Source organism: Hydra viridissima, unplaced genomic scaffold, assembly GCF_058129835.1.
Source record: "Hydra viridissima isolate aposymbiotic clone 2 unplaced genomic scaffold, HvirCarnegie_v1 scaffold_77, whole genome shotgun sequence".
Classification (NCBI taxonomy): domain Eukaryota; kingdom Metazoa; phylum Cnidaria; class Hydrozoa; order Anthoathecata; family Hydridae; genus Hydra; species Hydra viridissima.
In genome coordinates, this window is record NW_028324352.1 from 31,477 (window position 1) to 51,477 (window position 20,001).

The window sequence follows — 20,001 nt, forward strand, 5'->3', positions numbered from 1 at the left end:
TACGGTTTGGAAACCTGGGGACGAGGATATCAAGCAGGAGTTTAGTGTTAAGGTTAAAGGGCCCACGAGGGGCGTCCTTCAATTGTAAAATGCCTTTAGACGCACGTGTCTAGTCGTCTCGTTGCATCGACCTAGAGGAGTTTTCTGATAGATCTTGCGCTTTGGGCTCAGTTAATCGGTCTGTATCCATTGTAAACACGGTGTCTGCCGTTAGAAAATCGTTAACCAGGCGTTTGTGAGCTTTAACAACCATCCCTTTGAGTTTAAAACGAACGTTTCTTCAAAAGCCACTCGAGATGGAGGTACTCACGGAGGTTTGTTACGGTAACAACCCTGTGGTTTGCCATCTTCTTTCTTTCCGCAGCGTCGCAAACGCATCGGCCGGTCTCTTAGGTGACGAAAAAACGTCTGATCTCTCGACTGGAATGCTTAACGTACTAAGATTAGTAAAGTTAGTACTAAGAGTTGCATCTGGCCGCCGTAATTTTCTTCGATGATGTCTTGAAAATTTCGTGACGTCGTTTTCAAACCTCTAGGGTCGATTTTAACCTTCGACCTTAAAGTCGATTTTAGCCTTCGGTGTGGCTCTGTACAACTTTTGCGGTGAAAAAGCTTGCGCGGAGTCTACAGTTGTATTTAGCCGACAGACGCTGGCAACGCAGAAACAGAATGACTCTTGGGCGGCGCAAACCGAGCGTTCAGCAAATTTCTAGCATTTTACGTCAAAGCGGACAATCTGCACGACAAATAAAGCTAACTTTCTCGTTGCAACAGTTAGTCACTGGATCGTTGGACGAGTGTGTACAGCTGTTTTGCGTCGAAAGCCGACCGGTGGTCGGATGCGACTCTTCTTTTCATTCGAAAATCAGAACCTGGCCATCAGTCGTGTATCACCATCGAATGCTTAATGTAGTGATTTCTCGAAACGACAAAAGCTTGTAAAACAAACAGCTTCGCTGTACTGTTGCCTAATATGTTAACGGATGGCCAGGAACAACCTTGGTCTGTAATGAATGAGTTCGTTTTTCCATTCGAGGCACTAATTACTGCAGTTTTAAAAGTCACCTAAAGTATAAGCTCATCTCTCCATTCAAGAAAAACAAGCATCAGAGTTTCGGAAAGTTTGCATGCACGACACCACCATCGATGATACTTAAACAAACAGAAAATGAATTGCAAAACAGAACCACTGAATTGCAAAACATAACAACGGACAGCTTGTAAAATGCATGGTGATGAGCTTCTTCAATCCAATCAAGGAACCAAGCATCACAGTTTCGGCAATGGTGCATGTGCAAATCAGCAAACTGTGATACTTAATCAAACAACTTCACTGTTTTGCTTAGTTTAAGAACGGATGGCTAAGAACAACCTCGTTAGTGAGTATGAAGTCATCTCTTCATTCCAGGAATTAATAATCAGAGTTTTAGAAGTCTCTTACGTGCGATACTACTATCAACGGTACTTAATCAAACAGCCTCTCAGAATGGCCTAGTTTGAGAACGGAAGGCTAGGAACAACCTTAGTAGTGAGTCATCAGTTCAACTTTTCATTCAAGGAATTAAGCATCTAAAATCTGAAAAATAAAAAGAAGAGCTCTTTGTTAGAAGTTCTTATTTTTATTTTTCCTCAACTTCTATTTCTTTTCTTTTTTTACTTTTTTTTTTTAATGATAGTTTTTCTTTTTTTTTATCTATTTTGTTCGTTTAAATTAATACAACAGGCGTTTTAGGTCGTTTCTGTAACATTATTTAACACTTTAAATTGTAATAAATATTTGAACAGAAGAAAATCCCTTTCGTAACGTTAAAATGTCATAAGAACATTTCATCTTTACCAAATACGCTTGTAAAAATAGTTTCACTTTTAAAGTTTGTTGTATATGTCTTTTAATTTAGTGAATCGCAATTTGGATTTTCTTAGGCGCACATCTACTTTAGTTGCTTTTTCTTAAAGAAAGGTCACCAGAGTTTTCTTACACAGCCCCTGCAGCATAATCTTTAACAAAATACTCTTTTGAAAAGTTTTACATTGAAATAAACAAAAGCCATTTGCGTAAGTAGAGATAACTTAGAGAATAAAAAGTGCATAAACGCCTCGCTACTTTGATGAAGAAGAAACGGATGACTAAATGCAACTTTTTAATTTCGTGTGCTATCTCTTTCGATTAAGGTACTTTTTGAATATTTTTTCAAAGAAATGTTAGCGTAGTTTTCCTTTTTTAAATTTAAATCATGTTTAAAGGTAGTTTTTGAATGTTTTTCAAAGAAATGTTAGCGTAGTTTTCATCTATTAAATTTAAATCATGTTTAAAGGTAGTTTTTGAATGTTTTTTCAAAGAAATGTTAGCGTAGTTTTCATCTATTAAATCTAAATCATGTTTAAAGGTAGTTTTCGAATATTTTTTCAAAGAATTGTTAGCGTAGTTTTCCTCTTTTAGATCTAGCTTATGTTTAAGGTAGTTTTTGAGTATTTTTTCAAAGAAAAGTTAGCGTAGTTTTCCTCTTTTAGATCTAGCTTATGTTTAAGGTAGTTTTTGAGTATTTTTTCAAAGAAAAGTTAGCGTAGTTTTCCTCTTTTAGATCTAGCTTATGTTTAAGGTAGTTTTTAAATATTTTTTTAAAGAAAAGTTAGCATAGTTTTCCTCTTTTGGATATAGCTTATGTTTAAGGTAGTTTTTAAATATTTTTTTTAAAGAAAAGTTAGCGTAGTTTTCCTCCTTTAGATCTAGCTTATAATTCAGGTAGTTTTTGAATATTTTTTCAAATAAAAATTAGCAAAGTATAGTTTATTTAGCATGACATCACAAAATACTAAACTCAAAAAGGCAAGATAAAGTATAAGATAAACGTAAAATAAGATATAGATGAAACAAATGTTAGGCTGCATAAAATCAAAAACTGCATTGCCTATCATAAACACAAATGTCTAGTGAGAGCTTTTAAAGTTCGTTCTTTTCGTCTTTTAATTTGGTGAATCGCGATTTGAATTTTCTAAGGAGCACATGTCTTTCAGTTGCTTTTTTCTTAAGGAAAGGTCGCCAGAGTTTTTTTACGCAGCTCCTGCAGCATAATCTTTAACAAAATACTCTTTTGTATATCATTACATAGAAATAAACAAAAACCATATGCGTAAACAGAGATAAATTAGAACGCAAAAGTGCATAAAAAGCCTCGCTACTTTGCTATAGAAGAAGTGGATGACTGTAAATTCGTGCACTACCTCAATGGATTAAGGTATTTTTCGAAAGTTTTTTAAAAGCATAAATAGCGTAGTCTTCCTCTTTTAAATCTAGCTTATGTCTAAGGCAGTTTTTGAATAGATTTTCAAAGAAAGGTTAGCGTACTTTTCCACTTTTAAGTTTAGCTTATGTAGCTTGACAAAACAACACACAAAAAGACAAGATAAAGTATCAGATAAACGTAAAATAAAATATAAATGAAACTAAAGTTAGGCTGCATAAAAAACAAACAACTTAATAATCTACTAGACATGTTTAAGTTGAATTAAGTAAAGTCCTTTGCGCAAATTTGGGTAAATAAGAGAGTAAAAATCCATAAAAAGAAGAAGTGGATGAGTAGATACAATTTTTTAAATTTGTGTGCTATCTCTATTGAATAAGGTAGTTTTCGAGAGTTTTTTCAAAGCAAAATTAGCGTAGTGTTCCTCTTTTAAATCTAGATTATCTCAAAAATAGATTTCGAATAGTTTTTCAAAGAAAGGTTAGCGCAGCTTTCCTCTTTTAACATTAGCTTATGTAGCTTGACATCACAGAACACAAAAAGATAAAATAAAATATAAGACAAACGTAAAATGAAAAATAGATGTAGCTAAAGTTAGGCAGCATAAAAAACCAACAACATAATAATCTACTAGGCATGTTTAAATTGAATTAAATAAAATCCTTTGCGCAAAAATAGGTATGTTAGAGAGTAAAAGCGCATAGAAAGCCTCGCTACTTTGCTGTGAAAGAAGTGGATGACTAGATACAACTTTTTAAAATCCTGTGCTATCTCTATCGATTAAGGTAGTTTTCGAAAGATTTTTCAAAGCAAAAATAGCGTAGTCTTTCTCTTTTAAATCTAGATTATGTCTAAGGTAGTTTTTGAACAGCTTTTCAAAGAAAGGTTAGCGTAGCTTTCCTCTTTTAAGTTTAGCTTATGTAGCTTGACATCACAAAACACAAAATTCAAAAAGACAAAATAAAATATAAGATAAACGTAAAATAAAATATAGATGAAGCTAAAGTTAGACTGCATAAAAAAACAACAACGTAATAACCTACTAGAATCTAATAAAACCCTATGCACAAATGTAGGTATGTTAGAGAGTAAAAGTGCATAAAAAGCCTCGCTACTTTGTTTAAGGTAGTTTTTGAATAGTTTTTCAAAGAAAGCTTAGCGTAGTTTTCCTCTTTAAAGTTTGGCTTATGTAGCTTGACATCACAAAACACAAAACACTAAAAGGAAAGGTAATATAAAAGTTAATCGTAAAATAAAATGTAGGTGAAATAAATGTTAGGCTGCATAAAAGAAAAAAAAAATCGTAACATAATAATCTTCTATATATGTTTGGATTGAATTAAATGAATTCCTTTGCGTAAATATAAGCAAACTAGTGAGAAAAAGTGCATAAAGAGCCTCGCTACTTTGCTGCAGAAGTAGTGGATGACTATATGCAATTTTTTAAAATCGTGTGCTATCTCTATCGATTAAGGTAGTTTTCGAAAGTTTTTTCAAAGTAAAAATAGTGTAGTTTTCCTCTTTTAAATCTAGCTTTGTCTAGGGTAGTTTATGAATAGATTTTCAAAGAAAGGTTAGCGTAGCATTCCACTTTTAAGTTTAGCTTAAGTTGCTTGCATCACAAAACTCAAAACTCAAAAAGAAAGATAAAATATATGATAAACCTAAAACATAATATAGATGAAACTAAAGTTAGGCTGCATAAAAAACCAACAACATAATAATCTACTAGGCATGTTTAAATTGAATTAAATAAAATCCTTTGCGCAAATGTAGGTATGTTAGAGAGTAAAAGTGCATGAAAAGCCTCGCTACTTTGTTAAAGGTAGTTTTTGAATAGTTTTTCAAAGCAAGTTTAGCGTAGTTTTCCTCTATTATGTTTAGACTATGTAGCTTGACATCACAGAACACAAAGCTCAAAAAGGCAAGATAAAATATAAGTTAATCGTAAAATATAGATGTAACAAAGTTTAGACTGCATAAAAAACCAACAACATAATAATCTACTAGGCATGTTTAAGTTGAATTAAATAATGTCCTTTGCGCAAATATAGGAAAGTTAGAGTAAAAATCCATAAAAAGCCTCGATACTTTGCTGAAGAAGAAGAGTGACTATATGCAACTTTTTAAAATTGTGAGCTATCTATATCGATTTAGGTCCTTTTTGAGTACTTTTTCAAAGAAAAGTTAGCGCAGTTTTCCCCTTTTAAGATTAGATTATGAAGCTTGACATAACAAAACACAAAACTAACAAAGGCAAGTATAAATATAAGGTAAACGCAATATAATGTATAGATGAAACTAAAGTTAGGCTGCATAAAACAAACGGGTAACAATACTCTTCTATGTATGTTTACATTGAGTTAAATAAAAATCCTTTGCGCAAATATAGGTATGTTAGAGAATAAAAGTGCATAAAAAGCCTCAGTACTTTGCTGTAGAAGAAGTGGATGAGTAGATACAATTTTTTAAATTTGTGTGCTATCTCTATCGAATAAAGTTAGTTTTCGAGAGTTTTTTCAAAGCAAAATTAGCGTAGTGTTCCTCTTTTAAATCTAGATTATCTCAAAATAGATTTCGAATAGTTTTTCAAAGAAAGGTTAGCGCAGCTTTCCTCTTTTAACATTAGCTTATGTAGCTTGACATCACAGAACACAAAAAGATAAAATAAAATATAAGACAAACGTAAAATGAAAAATAGATGTAGCTAAAGTTAGGCTGCATAAAAAACCAACAACATAATAATCTACTAGGCATGTTTAAATTGAATAAATAAAATCCTTTGCGCAAAAATAGGTATGTTAGAGAGTAAAAGCGCATAAAAAGCCTCGCTACTTTGTTAAAGTAGTTTTGAATAGTTTTTCAAAGACAGGTTAGCGTAAATTTCCTCTTTAAAGTTTAGCTTATGTAGCTTGACATCACAAAATATAAAACTCAAAAAGACAAGATAAAATATAAGATAAACGCAAAATAAAATATAGATGAAACTAAAGTTAGGCTGCATACAAAACCAACAACATAATATTCTACTAGTTATGTTTAAATTGAATTTAAATAAAATCCTTTACGCAAATATAGGTAAGTTAGAGAGTAAAAGTGCATAAAAAGCTTTACTTTGCTGAAGAAGAAGATGAATAGATGCAACTTTTTAAATTCGTGAGCTATCTCTATCGGTGTAAGGTAGTTTTTGAACAATTTTTCAAAGAAAAGTTAGCCTAGTTTTCTTCTTTTTAAGTTTAAATTATGTAGCTTGACATCACAAAATACAAAACTCAAAAAGACAAGATAAAATATAAGATAAACGCAAAATAAAATATAGATGAAACTAAAGTTAGGCTGCATACAAAACCAACAACATAATATTCTACTAGAAAAGTTAGCCTAGTTTCCTTCTTTTAAGTTTAGATTATGTAGCTTGACATCACAAAACACAAAAAGGCAAGATAAAATACAAGGTAAACGTAAAATAAAATAGAAGTCAAACAAAAGTTAGGTTGCATAAATACAAAAACTGCATTGCCAAAAATAGAATTTGTTGTCTAGAAAGACCTTTTAAACTTTGTTTCTTTCGTTTTTTGACTTAGTGAATCGCGATCTGGTTTTTCTTAGGCGCGCTTGTTTCTTAGTTGTTTTTTTTGTAAAGAAACTTTATTCAGACGTTTTTTTTTACGCAACTCCTTTAACATTATTTTTAACAAAGTATTCTTTATACGTGTTTACATTGAAATAAAACCCTTTGCGTAAATAGAGATAAATTAGAGAGCAAAAGTACATAAAAAGCCTCGCTACTTTGCAGAAGAAGATTGGATGGCAAGATTCGTGTGCTTTCTCTTTCGTTTAAGGTACTTCTTGAATATTTTTTCAAAGAAAAGTTAGCGTAGTTTTCCCCTTTTAAGTTTAGCTTACGCAGCTTGACATCACAAAACGCAAAAACCAATAAGGCATGATAAAATACAAGATAAACGTAAAATAAAATAGAAGTGAAACAAAAGTTAGACTGCATAAAAACAAAAAAAAAAAAAAAAACATAATATACTTCTATGTATGTTTACATTGAACTAAATAAAATCCTTTGTGTAAAGATATGAAAAAATAGAGAGTAAGAGTTCATAAAAAAGCCTCGCTATTTTGCTGAAGAAGAAATGGATGTCTAGATCTTTTAAAATAAGGAACTTTTTGATTTCTTTTTCCGAAAAATGGTTGGAGCAGTTTTCCTTTTTTAAATTTCACTTATGCAGTTTAACATCACAGGAATAATTATTTTGCTTTTTAACAAACTCTTAAAAACATCAGAAGTAATTCTAAATGCAACTCTATTAAAAGTTTTCACAGAATAACAAAACGACTTCTTTTTTTTTTTTTTAAAGATAAAAAAAAGTTTGAACTATCTTTAAATAAGAAATGTGAGAACAGTTTAACAGAACTTCTTGTTTATTATGTCTTTAGCGAAACAGATAAAAATATTTGCAAAAGCATAGATAAAACAAACTACACAAAAGGCCCATCTTTATTGCCAAACTGAACAAACTTATCTAAACTACATAAATGGTTTCACGATATTGCCATATTGAACAAACTTTTCTAAACTACCCTCTTTTTGAATTTTAGCTTCATGTTTTTAATTTTGTCTTTAATATGCTTTGGTAGGAGTACTTTTGCAAGACATGAATGAGCTTGTCACTGCTATGATTTGCCAAGATGCCAAGGTAATCTTTGTACGAGCAACTTGAGCTTACATCTGTAAACACGTCTTGCAAGATGTATGCCAACACCAAAGCTGCACATCGTGGAAAACTTCTGGTGTTGAACCATTCGTTGTGGCCAGGGCAAGCATTCAGCTCTTCAACTATTTCATCTAAAATTTTACAAACTCAAGTCATAACACAAAGTGATTAAATCAAATATTCATTTGGTTCTGAAGTAAGACAAGATTTATTCTGTTTTTTTATTTATTTTTTTTGTTGACCTTATTGTTTGCACTGATAGCAATAACTGGTTTTTGAAAGATTACCTAAATGGCATTGGCTAACTTCTGCTTTGTTTTCCTTTGTTCTTGGCTGAGTTGATCCTGAAATAAAATAAAACCATGTTCATTTTTCTAATTCATAAAAACCATCAACAGTTTCTAAGTGTTAGAGATGATAACAAAGCTGTGCATGATTTCTAACGGTGATGTTTCTAACTTCATCATTAGAAATCGGGTAGACACAACTTTCTAAAAGTGCACTTAGCAATGATGGCTAGTTTTTGTTAACAGTTAACCATCTGAAATTGTGCAAGAAGAGGTTTGTGTTTATATATCTTTGTATAAATTAGGTTTTACATTACCGATGAGTTCTTGAGTGAAAGCAACTTGATTTTTTTTCTTCTTGGATCTTTTACTTCTAAAACATAATCAGTTTTAGTATCATTCACTTGTATAAACATTTAAGCAATCACAGAATTAGTCCTGCAACAAATACATACACACTTCTGTGTTGTTTTTTTGTTTTGTTTTGTTTTTTTTACAGCTCTAACAATAACAATAGGGCAAGGAGTTGATTTGGGCATTTTCATTTTTTGAAAGCGTGTTGAGATTTGCATAAAAATCAAAAATCAAAAATCAAAAAGAATTTACCTCTGGATGTAGAGGCAAGACTTTGGCTAAATAGGCTACCAACAGATTGAACAGCATAAGGTGAGAGCTGCTTTGCAAGAACAGTACCAGCCTGTTGGACAGGAACAGCTGAAACTGGATCAGATGAAAGAAACAAACTGGGTTTGGCCAATGTTTGCTGAAAAGCAACAAGGCTAGGAGTCAGAGGAACAGAAAAGACCTCTTTTGAAGGACAGAAAGCGACTTGCTGAGAAGGAGAAGCAGAAACAGGTTTGGCAACCACTTGCTCATTAAAGTAAACTGGAGAAAGTTTTGCATGGTGTTCAATAAAATCCGGTTCATCAGGAAATAATGTTAATGCAAGAGGAGAACAAGCTGTGCCAACAGGAACAGCTAGAGTCTGATCTACATCCATACAAACAGCTTGTTCGTTAGGAACTAGTTGTGCAAGAGCAGGGGATAGTTCAAGAACTGGACCAGCGATTGTTTGTTCAGATGGAACAGACGAAACAGGAGTTGAGGTAGGTTCACACAAGAAATCTACGGCATGGTCGTTGCTATCCTCTAAAGGAACATTGTTTTCTACAGCTGGAGAAAACGGAACCACTGTGGTACAGCTGAAAGTAGCAGCACATTCTTCAGAGTCAGAACCGGAGTCTAAATCTTCCTCAAAGATGTCCTCAACCTCATGAAAACCGTACTCCTCTGCATTAGTTTGGAGCCAGTCCATCACATCCTTCTCCTTCTTTGGTGGTCTCTCAGACTTTTCAACAGTCAAAGACTCTATGACTCCGAAGGACTGTCCGATGCCCAGGGCAAAGCGCAACTCCTCTGCAGCGTTCCACTGGGACACATAAAAGCTATCCATTGTGTTCCTGCTGTGCTTCATGTAGAGTGTAGCAAACCGCTCGCGATCTTCTTTGCTGTTGTTGGCAAAGTAAGTGGCTATCGAACCGCGAATGCAAGTGGGAGTAAGACGCTTCATGGGAATGTTTACTTGGCTTTTTCTGAAGCAGGACGTCAGGCAAGAGGAGATAGCAGAGGAACCCATCTGGTAAACAGGCACTCTAGTTGCACCGAGTGTCACACATTCGTCTTTGTTGGGTCTCATCGATGGAAAAAGGGGCCTGTAGCAGTCGCTCAACTCCAAAACAGTCTTGGTGTCTGCAGCCATGTAGTGAGAGTCGTTGACAAGAAGGTCTCTGTATCTCAGCAAATAAATATCGATCAACACTTTCAAGTCGTTCGGCACTAGAATGTTTTTGGCTCCGTACTTGTATGCTGTTTTGTAGCGCTCTTGCACAATGCAATATCCACACTCACTCTTCTCAGCAGCCATGTAGTCTCTAATGTTTAAAAGAGCAATGTTAGATTTTCTTAAACTGTTAATTACAGTGACAGAGAGCAGAAGATGGTTTCGTAGAGACACAGCATTGTCTCTAGTCGGTGTAAGAGACGGCTTTCTAATCGATTCCACTAACTGTCTTACGTATGCAGACTTGCCATATTCGTTCAGCAAACTGACATTGATGATGTTGATGCATTTTTTGCTTTTCACAAGGCTCCTCCTCAAAGAACGAAAGGGCCTCAGCACTTTTTGTAACTCCTCCACCTTGCAGCGCAAACGTCGGATGGCCTCATGAGAAAGTCCGAAATAGACATTCCTGGCTTCACTGAAACGAAACAGGAGACAAAGGTAGACAAGGCGGTTGTACAACGTGTGACAAGACATGGCTTTTGTTTGGTCAAGTTCACTCAGCTTGGAATTGAGCTGAATGTTTTTAAAGTGCATGGAAAAGTATCTATCCTCCAAAACGTTGGAATTGGTGAGAGCGTTCGGGTGCAGCGTCAGCGTGCTGTCACAACATGTCAATATTTCAACAACTGCATTTTTGTAGATCTTTGCTTGTGACAAAGTGTTGTTGTTGGCTACCACAAGCCACTTTTCAAAATCTCTGAAGAGCTCATCTGCTGACTGGTAATAAAAGTGAAAAGCATCTTTGTCCAGCTGAAACAAGAGTCTCTTATCTTCTGTCAAGACGGAGGAGTTGGAAACCAAGTGCTTTAAGGAATTAAAATCAGAGTCTAGGACGGATTCGGTGTTCAGCTCTTTGTTTTCTACAGAGGTGCAGTGGTTTGCAGAAGGAGCCTCGGACGAACCAGCAACTGATGAGGGCAAGCTTAAAAGAGGATCAGAGGAAAGAACCGGAGAAGAAAAAGAGGAGGAAGGCCCAGGAGCAGAGGATGCAGAGCCTGATGCAGACGCTTGTTCAGCTACTGGCTTAATACCAAAGAAGGCAGGTCGAATAAATTGAGGGACATAGAGCTTGTCGTTGTCGTATCGCTTTGCCTCTGCAATCTTTTGTTTGATCGTCTTGGAATCGTAGAAATGAGTCTCTTTCAAGTGTATGTCCAGTCGGTCGTAATACTTCCAACATTGCAAACAGGGGTAAGGTTTTGGACAGCCGGACTTGCGTTCGAGACGAGCATGCTGAAACTTCCTGACCATTGCAGAGTAAAAGATGGAAGCTTCATCCAAAGTCCAAGAATGATCTTTTTTAGTCAAGTGTCTTTTAATGCTTGTGGAGGAATGTTTGCACAAAGGCATCGGACAGCTAACAGCGTACCTCTTCTTGGTACCATAGAAAGGTACAACCCTGTTTACGGAGCCACACGCTGCAACTAATGCGGCCCTGACTTTGTTTTTGAGCTTTAAGTCTCTCTGTTCTTGTGACTGCCTTCTTTTCTTTTTTTTCGCTTTAGAGTTCGGAGAAGGGGCAACAACAGTGTTGTTTTCTTGTGAAGAAGACATGTTCAGGTGTTTGTTTGCAACGGTTTATGCTAAAAAAAAGAAGACAGTTAGTGAGAGTGTTTTTCTTCTGCCTGCATCCTGGAATCCTGGAATGTTTACAACTGCAGGGAAGAGCTGTGTTTTTTCGAATCCTCTGCAAAAGAGAAAAAAGAAAGAAAAGAGAGCAACAAGAAGAAACAAAGTTTCCACTAGCAAATGAAAAAGAATGAGAGCAACTAGCATTACATGCATGGTGGCAGCAGTGATTGCTATTATGAGAAGGAGAATGAGAAAAAAAAAAAAAAAAAAGAAACAAATAAATAAAGAGATGGAGTTTGAGAGGATCTCGCAACCATATGACTCAAAGAAAGAAACTGTGTTGAAAAAAGGCAAGAGAGGGCAAATAGAACTTGCTAACAAGGACAAATGACAGACATAACTACAACAGTAACAACTCTCATTGCAAGCATAATAACAACAGCATCAGCATCACTGACTCAGAGAGTGTTGACATAACAAAAAAGAAAACAAAAGTACAAGCCAAGTGGGGGAACATTAACAAACACTCATTGCAACTATAACAACAACAACAACAACAGCAACAGCATCACTGACTCAGAGGGTATTGATAAAAAAAAACAAGCAAAACAAAAACAAACAAAAAAACAAATAAAAAAACAAAACAAGCAAATTGGGTGAACAGTAACAACTCTCATTGCAAGCATAATAACAACAACAGCATCAGCATCAGCATCACTGACTCAGAGAGTGTTGACAAAATAAAATAGACAATAAGCAAGCAAAGTGGGTGAACAGTAACAACTCTCACTGCAAGCATAATAACAACAACAGCATCAGCATCAGCATCACTGACTCAGAGAGTGTTGATAAAATAAAACAGATTATAAACAAACAAAGTGGGTGAACAGTAACAGCTCTCATTGAAAGCATAATAACAACAACAGCATCACTAACTCAGAGGATATATAAAAAAACAAACAAACAAACAAACAAAACAAAAACAAAAAAAAAACAAGCAAAGTGGCTGAACAGTAACAGCTATCATTGCAAGTAAAATAACAACAACAGCATCAGCAACATCATCACTGACTCAGAGAGTGGTGATAAAATAAAACAGATTAAAAAACAAGCAAAGTGGCTAAACAGTAACAACTATAAATACAAGTAAAATGACAAAAGCAGCAACAGCATCACTAACTCGCAGGGTGTTGATAAAAAAAAAAGCAACAAACAAATAAAGCAAGCAAAGTGGTGTGAACATTAACACTCATTGCAACTATAATAACACCAACAGCAACAGCATCAGTGACTCAAAGGGTGTTGATAAACAAAAACAAAGGCACAAACAAAACAAGCAGAGTGGGTGAACATTAACAACACTTATTGCAAGCATAATAACAACAACAGCATCAGCATCACTGACTCAGAGAGTGTTGATAAAATAAAATAGATTATAAACATGCCAAGTTTGTGAACATTAACAAACACTCATTGCAACTATAACAACGACTACAGCAACAGCATCACTTACTCAGAGAGTGTTGAGAAAAAAAACAACAAAAAAAACAAAAACAAAACAAAACAGAAAACAGAAGTACAAGCCAAGGGGGGGAACATTAACAAACACTCATTGCAACTATAACAACAACAACAGCAACAGCATCACTTACTCAGAGGATATTGATAAAAAAAACAAACAAACAAACAAACAAAACAAGCAAAGTGGCTGAACAGTAACAGCTATCATTGCAAGTAAAATAACAACAACAGCATCAGCAACATCATCACTGACTCAGAGAGTGGTGATAAAATAAAACAGATTAAAAAACAAGCAAAGTGGCTGAACAGTAACAACTATAAATACAAGTAAAATGACAAAAGCAGCAACAGCATCACTAACTCGCAGGGTGTTGATAAAAAAAAAAAGCAACAAACAAACAAAGCAAGCAAAGTGGGTGAACATTAACACTCATTGCAACTATAATAACACCAACAGCAACAGCATCAGTGACTCAAAGGGTGTTGATAAACAAAAACAAAAGCACAAACAAAACAAGCAAAGTGGGTGAACATTAGCAACACTTATTGCAAGCACAATAACAACAACAGCATCAGCATCACTGACTCAGAGAGTGTTGATAAAACAAAATAGATTATAAACAAGCCAAGTTGGTGAACATTAACAAACACTCATTGCAACTGTAATAAGAACAACAGCAACAGCATCACTGACACAAAGGGTGTTGATAAACAAAAACAAAAACACAAGCAAAGTGGGTGAACATTAACAACACTCATTGCAACTATAACAACAACAACAGCAACAGCATCACTGGCTCAAAGGGTGTTGATAAAATAAAGAAATAAAAACAAAACAAGCAAAGTGGGTGAACAGTAACAACTCCCATTGCAAGCATAATAACGACAACAGCAACAGCAACACCATCACTGACTCAGAGAGTGTTGATAAAATAAAATAGATTATAAACAAGCCAAGTTGGTGAACATTAACAAACACTCATTGCAACTATAACAACGACTACAGCAACAGCATCACTTACTCAGAGAGTGTTGAGAAAAAAAAAACAAAAACAAAAAAAAAACAAAACAAAACAGAAAACAAAAGTACAAGCCAAGTGGGGGAACATTAACAAACACTCATTGCAACTGTAACAACAACAACAGCAACAGCATCACTTACTCAGAGAGTGTTTATAAATAAAACAAAAAACAAAAACAAGAAACAAAAATACAAGCCAAGTGGGTGATTACTAACAGCGCTAACAGCAGCAACAACAGTGTCTTTAGAAACAACAAACAAGTACAACAGCAACAACTGCTTTTACAGAGTATAACAATAACAACAACATGGCACTAACAACAACAAAAGGGTTGGAATAAAAACCTGTAGGCAAAAGGAGAGCTGCATTCAGACAAGATCGATTACAAAGAGGCTCTTCTTTAGGACAGAGGAGAAACTGCTTTTGAGGGACAGAGGGACTTTTGTTGTTGTGGTTGTTGTTGTTGTTGTGCAGAAACCAACAAACTTTTATTGAACCGAATATAACCGAATATAACCGAAAGTCTTGTTTGCTTCTGTTTTGTGCCATCAAGAAGGGAAAACAAAACATCACAAAACAAACGAAGCAAACGAAACAAACAAACAAACAAACGAACGAAACAAACAAACAAAAAAAAAAAAATTAAAAAAATTAACAAACAAACAAACAAACAAACAAGCAAACAAACAAAAACAAATAAGAAAAACAGAAAACGCAGTACCGAAACCTCGCCATTTTTTATCCTTCCTCAAGCTTTCTCTGGGCGCCAAAGACCGAGAAAGTTGAGCAAACGTGACGTTGAGGGGGGGGAGGGGGGTACTTAAGGACAGCAGACCGACCAATGGCACGCTTAGGAGAGACCCACGTGAATGCTACATTTTCTTTCTATGTACGCTGAATCCGCTCAAAGTCTGGAATTTCCAGCATTCACGTGTCATCACTCCAGCCACCAGATTGGCCCACACTTTGCACACTTTCAAGACTAGAAACTCACTTGTGCTCAATTTGAGCAAAAAAAAAAAAAAACTAAGTCTCGCATGGCGACAACTTTTCCAAAAGCAAACAAAGGCAAACGAAGGCAAACGAAGAAAAAACAAAAACAAATAAACAAAAACAAAACCGAATAGGGAGAGAGAGAGTGAGTCGACTCATTTCTTTCGACTGCCTTAAACGAGAAGTCTAAAACGTTTAAAAGTTGAAAACTAAGTTTTTTAAATGAACTGCACCGAAAAAACTTTACGACAGTTTAGCTGGTTAAAAACGCAGAGGAAAATATTTTATAAAATTTAAGCGTTCTAAAGATGTCCATTTTTGTTTTTGTTTTTTTTATTTTGGTTTGTTTCTGGCTTGTTTCTTTCTTTAAATTCTAGCGATCGAGCATATTTGAACGGTTTCATCAACCTGTCGGCGCACGTGCTCGAGAGCTAGAACTTTGATTGCTTTTGTTGTTGAGAATTGAGAATGTCCGAGCAGGTTTTTTTATCGATTTCATCGCTTGTGGCGAGGCAAAAATCAAAACGCTTTTTGGACGAAAGAAAAGAGATTAAAAGGAAAAAAGAGAAGAAAAAAAAAACAAAAAAATAGGTTATGTGTTATGAACATTTATTTTCTCACGCGATGACGTCTAGTTTTGTTAGAGTAATTAAAATATGGTATCAAGTTTGTAATTTCTATCTTATTTTTAGTTACGGATAATTGCCAATTATGTCACGTTTAGTATACACAACGCTGTTTTCTTAATAGCAATATGATACAAACAAGTTATAAAAAAAAAAGCGTTCGCTCGATCTTCCTTAGTCAGTTGAACAAAAAGAAATTTTCACAACATATGATTGATTTGGTTGTCCTAGCAAGCTGTTTTAGCAAACGACTAGAGGTTGCAACTGTTGTTCATTGAAAACGAAAAATCTAGCGTCAGCAAGAAATTTTTGAATACATAATGTACACAAAAGTGGCACTTACAAATGAAAATGTAAAAAAAAACTGTTTACCTTGATGCCAGACTCGCAGAGATGTTGTCGCTCGTTGCTATCGACTGCGAACAGCTTTGTTGTTTTTCGAAGTGCCTCTTCATTCTACTTATAGCCGAAGTTTTGGCTTCGAAAAAAAATACGAACGTCGTTAAGCTCAACGAGCTGCTTTAATTGTTGTTCGTGCGAAAACGAAATGCTTAAAACGGATAAAAGTGTTGGCGTAATTACACTTTTCGACCGCGATGCAGTTTGTCAACTCTAGCGTACTTTTTTGGCTCGTGGAGCAAAAGCCTCATGATAATAGCAAAGGCTTAAAATGTCTTAACATGTCAGCAAAGGCTTAATATGCTTAATAAACTGTGGTTAAGCTTTTGCGGTGCAGTTCATTTACAACTTAATTTGCAACTTGCTGGCACAAGCAAACGTTTATGACTTCTCGTTTAAGACAGTTGAGCGAAATCAGTCGACTCACTCATTCTCCCTTTTCTGTTTTGTTTTTGTTTTGTTTTTTTGTTTTTGTTTTTGTTTTTGTTTGTTTTTTTTTTTTCTTTGTTTGTCTTTTGTTTAAAATGTAAAAAACTCGAAAGGAAAGTTGTTGCTTTGTTTGCTTATTGAAAGTTTTCGCCAGTTGCAAGACTTAGTTTTGTTTTTGTTTACTTATTAAAATATCGAGGAAAATATTTGAGGACATCGCATTCTAATGGTGCCTTTATAACAACATCTAACGATTTAACGTTTAATGTTGTGCTCAAAAAAAAAATTCCTTTTATATCTCTCAATGGTCTCCAACGATAAAACTGCCGACCAATCGCAACGATTAAACAGCCAACCAATGGCAGCTCAATGGTCTCCAAACAAGAGACTGCCGACCAATGGCAGCTCAGTGGTTTGAGAAGTGAGATCATTCGATTTCCTTTTATTATCTCCAGTTTGAACTAGTGCTTGGCTTGTGGTGCAGAAACTAAAACTTCCCGTTTTTGTATTTTGTTTTGAATTTCTTTGCTTTGAGCTTTTTAATCGATCGATAGCTTTAGGAGAAAAGAAGAAACCCCTCTGACGAAGTCTTGGCTTTTTTAAAAACGCTCAAATTTTGGCAAACAAATCTCATACGAAACGCTACTTTGATGTCAAGCTTTCGTTACTCCCTACTCCCTTCTAGCGGAGGGCGGCAAAAAGGTGTTGCATCCTAGAGCTAAAAGTGAGGAGGGAAGCAAGTTTTTTTTTCGTTTTGTTTGCTTTTTTATGTTTTTTGTTTTTTTGAGGGGGGAGAGTTAGAGGGTAAGGGGGTTAGGATTAGAGGGGGTTGGGGTTACGGTTTGGAAACCTGGGGACGAGGATATCAAGCAGGAGTTTAGTGTTAAGGTTAAAGGGCCCACGAGGGGCGTCCTTCAATTGTAAAATGCCTTTAGACGCACGTGTCTAGTCGTCTCGTTGCATCGACCTAGAGGAGTTTTCTGATAGATCTTGCGCTTTGGGCTCAGTTAATCGGTCTGTATCCATTGTAAACACGGTGTCTGCCGTTAGAAAATCGTTAACCAGGCGTTTGTGAGCTTTAACAACCATCCCTTTGAGTTTAAAACGAACGTTTCTTCAAAAGCCACTCGAGATGGAGGTACTCACGGAGGTTTGTTACGGTAACAACCCTGTGGTTTGCCATCTTCTTTCTTTCCGCAGCGTCGCAAACGCATCGGCCGGTCTCTTAGGTGACGAAAAAACGTCTGATCTCTCGACTGGAATGCTTAACGTACTAAGATTAGTAGAGTTAGTACTAAGAGTTGCATCTGGCCGCCGTAATTTTCTTCGATGATGTCTTGAAAATTTCGTGACGTCGTTTTCAAACCTCTAGGGTCGATTTTAACCTTCGACCTTAAAGTCGATTTTAGCCTTCGGTGTGGCTCTGTACAACTTTTGCGGTGAAAAAGCTTGCGCGGAGTCTACAGTTGTATTTAGCCGACAGACGCTGGCAACGCAGAAACAGAATGACTCTTGGGCGGCGCAAACCGAGCGTTCAGCAAATTTCTAGCATTTTACGTCAAAGCGGACAATCTGCACGACAAATAAAGCTAACTTTCTCGTTGCAACAGTTAGTCACTGGATCGTTGGACGAGTGTGTACAGCTGTTTTGCGTCGAAAGCCGACCGGTGGTCGGATGCGACTCTTCTTTTCATTCGAAAATCAGAACCTGGCCATCAGTCGTGTATCACCATCGAATGCTTAATGTAGTGATTTCTCGAAACGACAAAAGCTTGTAAAACAAACAGCTTCGCTGTACTGTTGCCTAATATGTTAACGGATGGCCAGGAACAACCTTGGTCTGTAATGAATGAGTTCGTTTTTCCATTCGAGGCACTAATTACTGCAGTTTTAAAAGTCACCTAAAGTATAAGCTCATCTCTCCATTCAAGAAAAACAAGCATCAGAGTTTCGGAAAGTTTGCATGCACGACACCACCATCGATGATACTTAAACAAACAGAAAATGAATTGCAAAACAGAACCACTGAATTGCAAAACATAACAACGGACAGCTTGTAAAATGCATGGTGATGAGCTTCTTCAATCCAATCAAGGAACCAAGCATCACAGTTTCGGCAATGGTGCATGTGCAAATCAGCAAACTGTGATACTTAATCAAACAACTTCACTGTTTTGCTTAGTTTAAGAACGGATGGCTAAGAACAACCTCGTTAGTGAGTATGAAGTCATCTCTTCATTCCAGGAATTAATAATAATCAGAGTTTTAGAAGTCTCTTACGTGCGATACTACTATCAACGGTACTTAATCAAACAGCCTCTCAGAATGGCCTAGTTTGAGAACGGAAGGCTAGGAACAACCTTAGTAGTGAGTCATCAGTTCAACTTTTCATTCAAGGAATTAAGCATCTAAAATCTGAAAAATAAAAAGAAGAGCTCTTTGTTAGAAGTTCTTATTTTTATTTTTCCTCAACTTCTATTTCTTTTCTTTTTTTACTTTTTTTTTTTTAATGATAGTTTTTCTTTTTTTTTATCTATTTTGTTCGTTTAAATTAATACAACAGGCGTTTTAGGTCGTTTCTGTAACATTATTTAACACTTTAAATTGTAATAAATATTTGAACAGAAGAAAATCCCTTTCGTAACGTTAAAATGTCATAAGAACATTTCATCTTTACCAAATACGCTTGTAAAAATAGTTTCACTTTTAAAGTTTGTTGTATATGTCTTTTAATTTAGTGAATCGCAATTTGGATTTTCTTAGGCGCACATCTACTTTAGTTGCTTTTTCTTAAAGAAAGGTCACCAGAGTTTTCTTACACAGCCCCTGCAGCATAATCTTTAACAAAATACTCTTTTGAAAAGTTTTACATTGAAATAAACAAAAGCCATTTGCGTAAGTAGAGATAACTTAGAGAATAAAAAGTGCATAAACGCCTCGCTACTTTGATGAAGAAGAAACGGATGACTAAATGCAACTTTTTAATTTCGTGTGCTATCTCTTTCGATTAAGGTACTTTTTGAATATTTTTTCAAAGAAATGTTAGCGTAGTTTTCCTTTTTTAAATTTAAATCATGTTTAAAGGTAGTTTTTGAATGTTTTTTCAAAGAAATGTTAGCGTAGTTTTCATCTATTAAATTTAAATCATGTTTAAAGGTAGTTTTTGAATGTTTTTTCAAAGAAATGTTAGCGTAGTTTTCATCTATTAAATCTAAATCATGTTTAAAGGTAGTTTTCGAATATTTTTTCAAAGAATTGTTAGCGTAGTTTTCCTCTTTTAGATCTAGCTTATGTTTAAGGTAGTTTTTGAGTATTTTTTCAAAGAAAAGTTAGCGTAGTTTTC

The 20,001-nt window shown here is 35.3% G+C and overlaps 1 protein-coding gene across 1 annotated transcript; it reads right to left on the minus strand.

Moving 5' to 3' along the window:
* Nucleotides 1-8,599: 8,599 nt before the first annotated feature.
* On the minus strand, nucleotides 8,600-15,008 carry LOC149875985 (uncharacterized). The gene is made up of 2 exons (XM_090075923.1): nucleotides 14,933-15,008; nucleotides 8,600-11,679 (listed from the first exon to the last, which is right to left on the minus strand). Exon 2 carries the CDS (start codon nucleotides 11,648-11,650, stop codon nucleotides 8,831-8,833), a length of 2,820 nt encoding a protein of 939 aa, XP_089932049.1. The 5' UTR covers nucleotides 11,651-11,679; nucleotides 14,933-15,008; the 3' UTR covers nucleotides 8,600-8,830.
* Nucleotides 15,009-20,001: the final 4,993 nt, after the last annotated feature.

Coding starts and splice junctions, on each gene's coding strand:
- LOC149875985 (XM_090075923.1), bottom strand. CDS start 11,650: ATGTCTTCTTCACAAGAAAACAACACTGTTGTTGCCCCTTCTCCGAAC.